The sequence below is a fragment of the Natator depressus genome, chromosome 1, assembly GCF_965152275.1.
Source record: "Natator depressus isolate rNatDep1 chromosome 1, rNatDep2.hap1, whole genome shotgun sequence".
In the NCBI taxonomy this organism is placed as follows: Eukaryota; Metazoa; Chordata; order Testudines; family Cheloniidae; genus Natator; species Natator depressus.
This window is the reverse complement of record NC_134234.1, coordinates 324,305,565-324,318,418: the sequence shown is the minus strand read 5'-3', so window position 1 is coordinate 324,318,418 and position 12,854 is coordinate 324,305,565. Positions and strand designations below refer to the sequence as shown.

Below are 12,854 nucleotides of genomic sequence, written 5' to 3'. Positions count from 1 at the left end.
TGCACTGCAAACAGAAGGACTCTGGATGGCCCCAGACAACCCTGACCCTAGCCCAAAGAATGCTCTGGAAGGGGCAGGTAACCTAGGCAAGGAATGCATGTAGGGTTTGTTATTTTTTGTGTAGATATGTATATTTCTTGTGTTATTAAAGAAAGAGCAGTGGTAGTTCAGAATCTTGTGCAATCTTGTCTGTGTGTATTAATCACATGCCCCCCTGAAGAGATAAACCGAAGGCCAAACCTTCAGGTGGAGTTCAGGTAAAGGGTGTTATTAAGTTCTGAGGAAGCCTGAGGAGCCAGCACTAGTTCCAGGGATAGGACAGTGGTCCACATGGTCAAAGTTCTCAGGAGTGGGTGCCAGGGAGAAGATCTGCATCCTGAGTATGTGTCAAGGATAGCAACTGGACTCTGTTCAGATCTTGAGGCTTAAAAACCCTGGAAACTCAATGGCTGGATGCCTTCACAGGAGCCTGGTGAATGGCCAACATGGGTGTTCAACCAGACCTGTGAGACAATAAGTATTACAGTTCTTTCACTTTAATACAGAGCAGTGGTTTTCAACCTTTTTTTAATTTGTGGATCCCTAAAAAATTTCAAATGGAGGTACAGACCCCTTTGAAAATTTTAGACATAGTCTGCAGATCCCCAGGGGTGGACCACAGGTTGAAAACCACTGATATACAGTATTTGGAAGAATATCTCCCCTTTCCCGTCTTCCCCTTACTTTTAAGAAAGGTGAATCTTCCAACATATCAAGGAACTCTGGAAAGTAATCCCCCACTTCCTCATCCACTGCTCCAACCAAGCTGATCTGTCTCATTGGGCCAGCTCTATATGTACCATGGGAGTATGTTCTTTTTACCTAAAAGAAGAATATGAAAGTCAATTACGAGTTACATTGAGTTCATTAGGACTCAACAAAAGTTTACAAATCAATGCCATGTGCACATCCTGTCTTTCTGTCTTCTCTAAAACATGTGACTAACATTAATACTGTATACAGTTCTTATTAAACAGTATTAACAACTGTATTATATACTATCAATTATTAAAAAAGAAACCATTATTTTGAAAAAAAAACAGCTGGCTGAAGTAGCAGGTAGCTCGAATGTAAAACTCATTTACTATATTTGAAAACATGCATTTAAAATACAAAAGAATAAAGAGAGAAGATATTTCTGGCAAGCTGCAAGATTCACAGTTATGTAAAGTTAAGGCGGAATTTAACAGGATGTTAAATATTCATTACTATGCACATCCAAACAAGCAGCAATATGTTTTGAGTGATGCTCCTTTTACAGAAAGAGGATAGAAAGTTGAAGTTATGATTTCATGACAGCTGGCTAGAAAGAGGCCTGCAAAAAAGTAGAACAGGCGGACAGAAACAGGTAATAGAGGTAAAATCAATATGAAGCAGGGGAAAGCTAGAGAGAGCGTAACAGTATAAAGGAGGTGAACCTATTGAAAGTAAGAAGATGAAACAAACCATCTTAAAACCTGAAAAAGGGCAAAGAAGTGAGACCAAGGCCATGTCTACATGGATACTGTCAAGAAAGTTAAGGCAAATCAACCAAATGTGTGGAAGTTAAAGCACATTAAACCCCCAGGTGGATTTTCTCATTCAGGAGTAAAGTGGCCTAAGGCATGTCTACACTTGAAACTTACCATGGGTTTTGTGTATCTGCGTTATGTGATCTGCAAAAAGTGTTTCACAAGCAGTGCACACACATCACATTGTTATCCTGTGATTAAGGTACTTTTGCCTCATATCATTGCACCCATACGGCACTGTGATGTTTTGAAATCAGCAACCAGCATTCTGGGCAGACATCCCAGGGTGCACTGCTCTGCCACTGTGTTCTGTGCATTCTGGGATTTTTCATGCTGAGCACTCAGATACTTATTGGAAGGCAATAGAATTCTGGAGTTTACTGTCAAATTAAATTCCCATGATTCCTCATTTCATCCTATCATGCATTAGGGTTTTCAGAGCCATCCAGTGCCATTTTCAAACCACTGTCACGCAACATGCAGCACACATTGTGATCACTACAATCCACACTGTGATGAACATAAACAAGCTGTTTTAACATCTAAAGTTGGGCAGTGACTTCAGAACTGGGATGATAAGGCCACCAGAGGAGGAGAATGCTGAAATCAAGCAGACACTTCCATAACTTTTCCTGAAGCAGCTTCCCTTGGTGGAGCACCACTTTGTAGAGTGGCCAACAAGTACTGACTGGTGGGAAAGTATAGCACTGCAGATTGGGTATGAGCATGAGTGGCAGCAGAATTTCAGGATGTCAAAAGCTACTTTCTTAGAAAGCTGTGTAGAGTTCACACAGGGGCTACAGTAGAAGAATACCTATGTAAGAACTGCCCTCAGCATAGAGAGGAGTGTGGCCATCACCATCTGAAAGCTTGCCAACCCTACTACCTACAACCGGTCAGTAGCTAGCCAGTTCATTGTTGGTAGATCAGCTATCTGGGCTGTTGAAACAGAGGTGTGCAATATTATCAAGAAGGTTCTATCCCACCGTATCTTAAGACTGGACAATGCACCGAAAATTAATTGGTTTGTATTGTTGGAGTTCCCAACTTATACTGGAGCCACTGATGGGTCCCACATGCCAATTCTTAACCCTCCGTATCAGGCCTTAGAGGCTATCAACAGAAAAGTCCCCCCAAGCCCCCCACCCCCATGGTGCTGCAAGGCCTGTTTCATCGCCATGGAAAGTTCACCAGTATTGATGTGGGGTGGTCTACAAAGGTCCATGATACCAGGATCTTCAGAAAGTCTAGAATGTTTTCTCCATTGACCAATGGAACTTTTGCATCAACAGTATCAATGGACCTTGTTGGCAATGACATTCCACCACTCATTCTGGGAGACTTGGCTTACCCTTTGCTTGCCTGGCTTAGCAACAGGTGGCCAGACTTGGCAAATGTTTTGAACAGCCAGATTGGAGGCCTCTGCAAAAAGATGTAACTACTCTAGGGCACAGAGCAAGAGATGCAGTGTGTTCATACTTCGAGTTTAGATGCCATTTGTAAAAAATGCACATACTTTTGCATAAGGCACTGATCAGCATTACTGAATATGTCTTCTTGAATATGTCTACTGGTGCAAGGACTTAATCATACTTTATGTGTATATTATCACATTTCTTGTTGAGTTTTTAAGATATTGTGAGAACTGTTGCATTATAATGCTTGAAATGTAGATGGGGGTTTATGTATTTATCGTGCATGCGTCGATATTGTGACCATGATGCTGCACATTTGAATGAATCCATTCATGATGATTGAGTCTTGCATCAAACACATTTTCAATGTTTCAACAGGAATGAATACACCAAATTGAACATTGTGAGCAGTAAAAATAATATATTCAAATGCATAAAGCTGTGCAAATTCAGGTTTGAAGACCATGTGCTCCAGGAGGTTTCTTTACCTCTCCATCACCTGTGTCGGATGTGCTACCCATTTCTCTGACCTTCCCACCCTCTCACTCCCCCTCCCCGTGGGTGCTATGGGGAAAGAGAGGACAATGGACAAATTATTGTCCAAACTGTAGTCTCCATGCCAACATAGATAAAATGTTGCTTTTTCATTGATTTTGAAATTCCATTCCCATAGGCTCTTCCCAATCCTCAATGAGGTTGGAGATGGTAAGACATTTGCAGTCTTCCCCCTTTGTATAGGGTCCCTTGAGCCTGTGGTGTGAAGGGATAGCGAGAAGAGGTGTCTGTTCTGCCAGTTTGGGATTCAGGATAGTATATTCCAGGTGGACTATGAGTAATGGGGAAGTGGCTAGCTAAAGGGGGTACTTGCTAATAACTGAATGTGTTCCTCTGCAGCTTGCTGATAGAATAGCAGTAGGTCTGGGAGCGAGGGGAGCAGTGGCAGACTAGTAATTGCACATGTACTTCTGCAGGCTGTTCTTACTTTGGAGGAAGTTACCCTGATGCACATCCCCAAAAGACAGAAAAGGATTTGTTGAGAAAATATTGAACAAATTTGAAAGATATGCTGTGCTGGTGTTTGCTAGGATAATTCTCCTAGAGTTGGTGCAGAAGTGGAAGGGAAACAAGCTCTATGGGCAGTGCTGAGATAGCTGCATTGCTCTGCAATCTCCCTGCCAAATCAGAGCACTGTTCGTGCCTTAAATTGATATTTAACATCCACGATCAGCATAAAGTGCACTGCAAAATTAACAGAATTCTGAAACAAAATAATTCATGTCCCTTTTAGTTAAATGTTTTAAAATCTTTCTATGAAAATGTCTGTACCATGATTTGGGCAAGGTAACATAACTTGCATTCACTCAAAAATGAGGGCATTCACGAAACTGTGGACCATGATTTTGTTTCTTCTTTGTATTTGATCCCTTTCTTCAAATAGTCTCGTGGGTTAACCAGGCAGTGTTGCCATTATGTAAGAGAAAAGGGATTGGGGAGGCAGCAGAGAAACCAATAAGCACCATCATAAGGAGGTGTGGGACAGTACATGGCAAGCTTAAGTGGCACTTGTGTTTTTGCTTATAGAAAAAAAGGCATGGAGAGTTTGTACAGTCTCTGGTATGGCCATCATTGAGTAGCAGGTGTGGGGCAGGCAGAGAGAAGTTAGACCAACACTGTGGTACCCTTTACAGTACCTGGAAATAAATTGTTCAAACCCCTCACACTCCTGCCTTAAAGTGTTATTGAAACACGTCATTCCACACTCACTAGAATTGGTCCCCTCCACAATTTGGATCTGTGCCTGTGGTTTAGATTGATCCTCTAGCTGTGATTTGGGATGCTCCTGAATCTCTGCAGCTGTGTCTGCCCTAGAGTTCACTGGATAGATTAGATCCTGGTTTGGAGGATCAGTCAGAAAGTCCATGCTATGGCTGAATAGTGCAATCTCTAGCAACATATGGTCCAGCTCCTCATAGTACCAGTACACTGTGCTAGCTTTCCCTGCGGTCCCATAGTACTTAGCAGTTCTATACTCCAGCTGGAGCTCCTTTGCCTTGATGATGATGGATTCTCACATCAGTGATAATATATGAAAAATCACCAAACATTATACGTGAACTTGTGCCTTACTGTAACACTGGAGAGCGTCACAGTTGTGCCCCCATCTTGCATTTGTCAAGATAGCCGCTTTTACACCTGTGCTGAACAACTGCTGTTCAGATGTGCCTGATCACACACCTCTCCCTAGAGGGCAATGAAGTCCGCAATCTCAGCACAGGACCACAGTAAAGAATGAGGATGACTGATCAATAATCAGGAGCATGACAGAGGTTTGTGAACTCCACAGCAGCTGGAATTACGGAAGACAGAACCTGGTTGTGTGCCAGCATTTAAAACAGGGAGGTGATATTTGGTCAGGATGTCCCTTGAGCAGCGGCGGGCACACAAGTAAACAGAAAGGATGAGCAGATAGCCAGCAAAGTGTGGTATACCAGCAGCATGACTTAGCAATTGTACAACCATTGTTTTGGGATGAAGATGCACTCATACCTACTTTGCTGAAAGTAAACTCCTCCTGCATCTCAGTGAACCCATCTTCAAAGTGGGTTTAACAATACACATGAAAATGCCAGATGATTTGCAACAACAGCAAGAAACGCTTGTGGATACAAGGCATTTAACAAAAAAATAAATTAATCCACAACAAATTTCAAGCACAGACAAGCCCTCAGTTCACTGTAGCTTAATCCTCCACCAAGGAGGTTTAAGCTACAGCAAACTAAGGCCACTTTACTCTTGAATGACAGCATAAAAAGGGGATTTAACACACTTTGAACAATGTGCATTAATGTCACACCTTTAGTTGATTTGTATTAACTTCCTGAGTGTCCCCATATAGACAAACCCCACTACTGAGGGCAGACAGAGACCAGCACATGAGATTCCACCCCGGGTAGAGAGAAGCTTTCAGATCCAGAACTTTTGGGTGACTGATTGGTGGAAGTTTATTTGTTACAAGTTTTTTTTTCTTCCTCATACATTTCCTATCAATCAAAAACACTCAATTAGAAGCGATGACTGGAGTAAATGATCTTCCCAAAGAGATTTATACTTTTATATTTTAAAGATTTACATTTCAGTCAATGGTTTTCAATAATTCTCTTTTCTCCTTTTCCTCTCTGCTCCCTATCATAAAAGCATAAAATTATTCAAATTCCAACTAACATTCAGAAGGTATTAATGAGGTTTCTAGTTTTTACTTTATAGACAAGCGTTGACAGACTATACTTTTATAGAAGTTATGCAATAGGAAAGGAAATAGCAAGTATTGTACTTTGAAGGGGAGATAAATTAAAGAATCAACACTAAGAGAAAAAAGTCTTCATTAGCAGACACGCTGCTCAACAATTAAACAATAAATAAGAAAGAAACTCATAATGAAAGCAGACTACCCAGTAAGAACAGTATTCAAAGGGGCATAAAGGGTTAGCATGACTTACAAGGAACCAGAAAAAAACACAGCATTCATTGCTTCATGAACGCTTAATTTTACTGCATACATGCGCAAACTCACACACAATGTTGCTGCATGTTATATGAACAAACAATACTTAAGCATAGAACAAGACAAAGACTGAGGAGCACTGTTAAGTAGGGAACCAGAACCATAAACTTTAAGAGGAACCAAATCCTGGAGTGAAAGACCTATTGGTATTAAACAAAACTTGATCACATCAAAACAAATCAGAAAGCAGATGGATTAGAACACAGAGTAGCCAAGGAGGGACATCTCATGGAGTATCATCTACCATGATCCTACATTCAGAGTAAAAGGAAAAAAGGAAAAACAGAGTAGAAAATAGTTAATTATACACAACTCACTCGCACCTAAACAGACTATTAGATTTATAAGAACAAGGACAGAAGAGAACCAGCAGAAGCAATCCCACAAAATATAACTAAATAAGCCATACTGCAGAGTTGAATATCTTGCCCTTCCTAGAAATTAGACTTGCCTAACAAGTGTGTTCCAGACCGGTAGAAGGAACCTAGTCTTAAGAACATCTGCTGATCACTGAGTGGCAAACGAGTGGAGGCTTAAATGAGACCTTCGAATCACCAAATGTTTATATAAACCAAAAATTTATGCTAGTAAAGTTAGAAGGAGATGGACTCAAATTTTTTTATGATGTACCCAAAGTAATCCACAGCTTTAACTAAATGGTACAGTCTCACACATCAGGGAGAGTAGATTATGCAAGCACTGGGTTGAAAGAGGGGTAAATGGACACAGTGGACAGCACAGAGGATGTGACAGAGTTTGTCAAGGTTTTAAAAAAAAAAATCTGGCAAACATTCCTTTATCGTGAATTTATGCCATTAAATAGCTACAGAAACATAACGTTTGAAAGTTTAATACCTGATACATTCAACTTTTTAATTCAAGTATTAAAATGAAAGATTTAATCTACAAAGGGAAAACAATCAGAAAGTCTTAGGAAACAATAAGGAAGTTGTTACTGTTAGAAGCCTGGATGATAGGGAGAATAGATGGAGAGGTTAACTGGTTTTTGGAGAGAGGGGTGGCTGGAGGACAGAATCAACTGTCCCTGGATACTGAAGGGAAAAGGTGAAGTTGTGAAGCGTAAATGGATTTAGTTGCCAGAAACTAGAAATTTCTGGAAGGTGGGTAGGGATCCAATGATAGTTCTATATAAAGATGGCTAACTCATCATATTTTTCAGTCTTCACCCAGTGTTGTATTAACTGAGTGATTACGCCTCATTCTAACTGTAATAAACGTGAAAGCTGCTGACTGTAGGTCTGGCTTGACATGACTAACTGGACATACTAAATAAAACAAATTCCTAAAAGGTCAAAAAAGCCAATGTCTGTTACCTATTAGTACAAATCCAAAGCAAAAATATGCCACCCTTCAAGGACTATATTTAGTAAATACAGCGTTGCAGGCAAAATGTACTACATTAAAAAATAAATGCAAAAAACCCCCAACTTAAAGCCACCAAAAAATTAGCTAAAAATGTGTCACTTCAAAAAAGTTTTTGCACAAATAAACACTGCAAAGTTCAGAGGGAATTAAACAGTAGAGGAATGTGAAAATGTTAAAGCAAAAGCACTAAAGAGGACATTAAATTGTTAAAGAGGAGAATTCTTGGTTTAATAATGAAACCCAGTTATAGTACACCTCTACCCCAATATAACACTGTCCTCGGGAGCCAAAAAATCTTACTGTGTTATAGGTGAAACCGCGTTATATCGAACTTGCTTTGATCCACCGGAGCGCCCCCCGCCCCCGAGTGCTGCTTTACCGTGTTACATCAGGTCGCGTTATATCGGAGTAGAGGTGTAGTATAACTCAGTGCAATCACTTCCGTGGAAACCCTTAGTAATAAAACAAATTGTGCAAAGGAGAGGTCAGGTGATGACAATTAGCACCACTGTTTTTTCCCCATTAGAAGTGTTCATAGCCATTCTGGAGGAAATGGGCCCTTCCTGATGAATGTGTCTATAAATAATCAATTGTAAATGACACTGCAAGCACACAGTGACTATTTGATTTGAATTACTAGACTATGGACGTTTTTGTCAAAGTCACTAGAAAGGAAATAGAGATTTCTATATGGTTTGACTGCTTCTACTTCTTAAATAAAGAAATGAAGCCCAACCAGTGCCATCCAAATTCTGTTTTCCTTTAACAGGTTATTAATTATGAATAATAAAACTACTTTAAATGGTGCAGCGGCCATTCAAAACATAAAACCTCCAACCATTAAAATTTCTATCCGGAAGATTTAATTAACTGTGGCATAAAATAAATATTACTAAGGGAGTAAAAAAAACTGTATGGTGGAGTTTTGTAAATAAAAGAGACTAAAATGCCTGAAATTGGAAACAGGTCCAAACAGTTTAGAGTTAAGACCTACTAAAAATACTGAACAAAAATGTTCTGTTTATTTGTGTCACTGTTACTAAATTTCACCAATGTGAGGTTACCTAAAAAACTGTGCCCACTAAGATTTGGTAACATAGTTAAAAATCAATCATTAAAAACTTTCTACACAAAAATGTACAGAATGTGTAAGACTGCTAAGATAGGGAGCAACTACACCAAAATAAACTTAATAAAACAGGCACGGAACTGGACTGTTTGAAATTAGTATCAGAGTAGCAGCCGCATTAGTCTGTATCTGCAAAAAGAAAAGAAAAGGAGTACTTGTGGCACCTTAGAGACTAACCAATTTATTTGAGCATGAGCTTTTGTGAGCTACAGCTCACTTCATCGGATGCATACTGTGGAAACACTCCTTTTCTTTTTGCGAATACAGACTAACACGGCTGTTACTCTGAAACCTGTCAAAAAGAAAAGGAAGACTTGTGGCACCTTAGAGAGACTAACAAATTTATTTGAGCATAAGCTTTCGTGAGCTACAGTTCACTTCATCGGATTCATTCAGTGGAAAATACAGTGAGGAGATTTATATACACAGAGAACATGAAACAATGGGTGTTACCATACACACTGTAAGGAGAGTGATCAGGTAAGATGAGCTATTATCAGCAGGCTGGGGAGGAGGGGCGGTGCCCCGCCGGGAGGGGGGAGGAAATCTTTTGTAGTGATAATCAAGGTGGGCCATTTCCAGCAGTTGACAAGAACGTCTGAGGAACAGCTTGGGGGGGGGGGGGGATAAATATGGGGAAATAGTTTTACTTTGTGTAATGACCCATCCACTTCCAGTCTTTATTCAAGCCTAAGTTAATTGTATCCAGTTTGCAAATTAATTCCAATTCAGCAGTCTCTCCTGCTGGTAATAGCTCATCTTACCTGATCACTCTCCTTAGAGTGTGTATGGTAACACCCATTGTTTCATGTTCTCTGTGAATATAAATCTCCCCACTGTATTTTCCACTGAATGCATCAGCTGAAGTGAGCTGTAGCTCACAAAAGCTTATGCTCAAATAAATTTGTTAGTCTCTAAGGTGCCACAAGTCCTCCTTTTCTTTTTGTGAAATTAGTACATTATCCTGAAACCAAGCTAACAAATATGCTGTGAAAACATAATCAAGCATTTCAACAAAAAAATAGCACCAAAAGTACTGCATCCATAAACAAAACCAAGAGCTCATTAATAAAGCTTTGTTATTCTTATAAAATACATGTTATAACTGTTTTTCATGAAGTATGGAATTAAGACAATGTGTCCTAATAACGTGTAGAATACACACTACACAAAGTAAAAGCTGCCTTAATAGCGAGCAAAAAAACCTTGACCTCTTATCACCACAAAAAAAGTTAAAAATGTAATACAAACAAAAAAACCACCAGTCGGTACAGAATAATTTTTTTTTTAAGTCCAATACCATAAAGTTAAACGTAAAACCACTGCAGCCCATACAGCGTAAAAAAACTTTGTTTTCTCTCCTCGAATACTGTTCCAAGACAATACAAGGTCTGGAAAGCCTCAGACTTGTCCTAATGTTCACCCGTGGAGCTGTTCACCCGTGCAGGTGTAATGTCTCACAGACAGGAGCAGCCAGCATGTAGGTTTACTCTGGGGGAACAGTCTCTAAACTACACAGTACAGTTGAGACACTGGGATGCTGATAAAGTAAAAACTGCCTATGCTATTAACAAGTATTGTGTGGTGGCTAAAAAAGACCATTTCTGGCATGACTCCAGGGAGTGTTATTTTATTTAGCCTATGTTCTGTTTCACACCTACATTTCCTATGCTAACGCATATTTTAAAATAGTTATACCAATTTTATAATGTAATAAAAGCAAAATTAAAATAAAAAAATGCTTTGAATACAAAGCAAGCTTGTAATGTAAAATTATACCCAAGTAGGCTATATCAGAGGAGATTAGTTTACACTCCCGGATAGTACTTTAAGACTACTATTAATAGTAATTCAAATAATTACAACTACTATAATCTTCAAAATGTGTTGCTAAATAGTATACTTTAAAAAAGAACAAAAAACAAAAATACAAATAAAACAAATGCTAATATTAAAAAGAAAAGCAAAAGCAGTGGAATGTAACCCTGGCTTGACACGAGTTACTGGACACGGGTGAGGCCTCATTTCTTGGGAGACAGGATTAGGGAAGTAAATGGATCAGCAGGCTGGAAACAGAATGTCTTTACTAGCTGAGGTCTGGTCTACACCAGATAATTAGGTCAGCGTAACTATGTGGCTCAGTGATGTGAAAAATCCACACCCCTGAACAGCATAGTTAAGCCAACCCAATTTTCTAGTATAGACAGCGCCAAATTGACGGAAGAACTCTTCTGTCAACCTAGCTATCGCCTCTTGGCGAAGTGGATTACCTGTGCCAACAGGAGAACCCCCTCTACTCCCCATCCCCCAGTCGGTAAAGCTAGCATCTACCCTGACATGCTACAGCAGCGTATTTGCCAGCAGTGAAGCCATGCTGTTGGGGTCTTTTAAGTGTAGGCATACCCCAAGTAAGAGCGAACACCCAGGGAACCATTTACAATGGACAAAATAAGCCTGAAATGTAAGATGAGGTAAAGCGTAAGTTGTGCATGCACAGTATGTGAACGCTGCATGCTCTACAGAGCGACCAAGCCAACCCCAAAATGTGTGATGCAATGTGTAGTACATGCAATGTCATGTGCAAAATGTATATGAAGGAAGAGGTTTGCTGTGTAACTTTAGGGGATGGCACAGGTCTACCACACATCCACATTTGAGTCTGATCAATTCAGAATTGCTTTGCTGTATGCCAAATACAAGAACCTGAGTGACGAGACCAGAGCCTACCTGAATTCTTGCGTGGAAGAATTCTCTGAGGCTGCCCCAACACCGATCAATATTGCAAATGAGTGATTACCGAATACCAGCATGAATTTCTATCTCAATATACCCAAAAGTTGAAAAAACAAGTGACTAGACTTAAGGAATGAAAACCAATAGCCATTCCAAGGTAAAATATAAAATATTGTCAGGAGTTGTTAAGCAGCAAGAAAAAGGATTCATGTTCACCGAGAAATGAAGAAAATCAGTTTATCTGGATTCTTTTTTAAGATCACATGTGCAACTGAGTAAAGTGTTGTCTAGTGAAATGGAAGAGAACATGAGAGAGACATTTTCTGTAACAGTATGGCATCAAAATGAAACTGATAATTGAAGGCCCTATTCCACATCTTCCAGAAAAGCTCTTCAACCAGCTCTCTTCATAAGTTTGTGCAAAGATCAACTGGCAATTATGCCATAAAAACCAAGAAAATCATGAATTTTTACACTTTCAGTGTAGTACAAGAGGAGAAATTTAAAGGAATGACTGCACCACTCAAACCTGGATATACTCCTCCAGACAGATTTAAAAATGTGTAGGTCCACTATTAGTCATTGCAAGTGAAGTAGTGGAGAAAAACTTAAAATAAGCAAAACTAAAAAGAGTCAACAACATTAATACAAGACAGTTGGTCAAACAAGATAAATGACTGGATAATAGCTATAAGCATCCAATAAGGGAAGAATGAATTCCTCCCTAATTTTATTTATTCTAGTCGGAAAGGAAAACAGCAACATATTTTGTCCTGATCAAAGTAGCTGAAGATGTCATTCAAGAATGCAGATAAAAGTATGACAAGATCTTTGTTATTTGCTCAGACAACAAAATAAAGTGAAACCTTATTGAGGTAGTGATAGCAAACAGTCTTCATACACACTGTGCAACTCTGAAAAATTATTTTCACTATCTCCCTCATTTAACATTATGGTTGGTATTGAAAAAGAAGGATTAATGCCTAAATTTATGACGATATTGTGAACTCCCAGGTACCATAATGATGAATGAAATCTCAAGAACCTAAACAGACTTATGTCTCTACATTTGCTATAAA

At 39.4% G+C, this 12,854-nt stretch overlaps 1 protein-coding gene across 2 annotated transcripts in view; it reads right to left on the bottom strand.

Annotated features, from left to right (window-relative positions):
* The window catches only part of RSBN1L (round spermatid basic protein 1 like), a 99,603-nt gene that overhangs the window by 25,488 nt on the left and 61,261 nt on the right, over nucleotides 1–12,854 (bottom strand). For both annotated transcript variants that reach the window (XM_074942543.1, XM_074942544.1), the window contains one exon: nucleotides 724–861. In XM_074942543.1, the coding sequence (XP_074798644.1) occupies nucleotides 724–861 (138 nt within the window). The remainder of the gene's footprint in view (nucleotides 1–723; nucleotides 862–12,854) is intronic.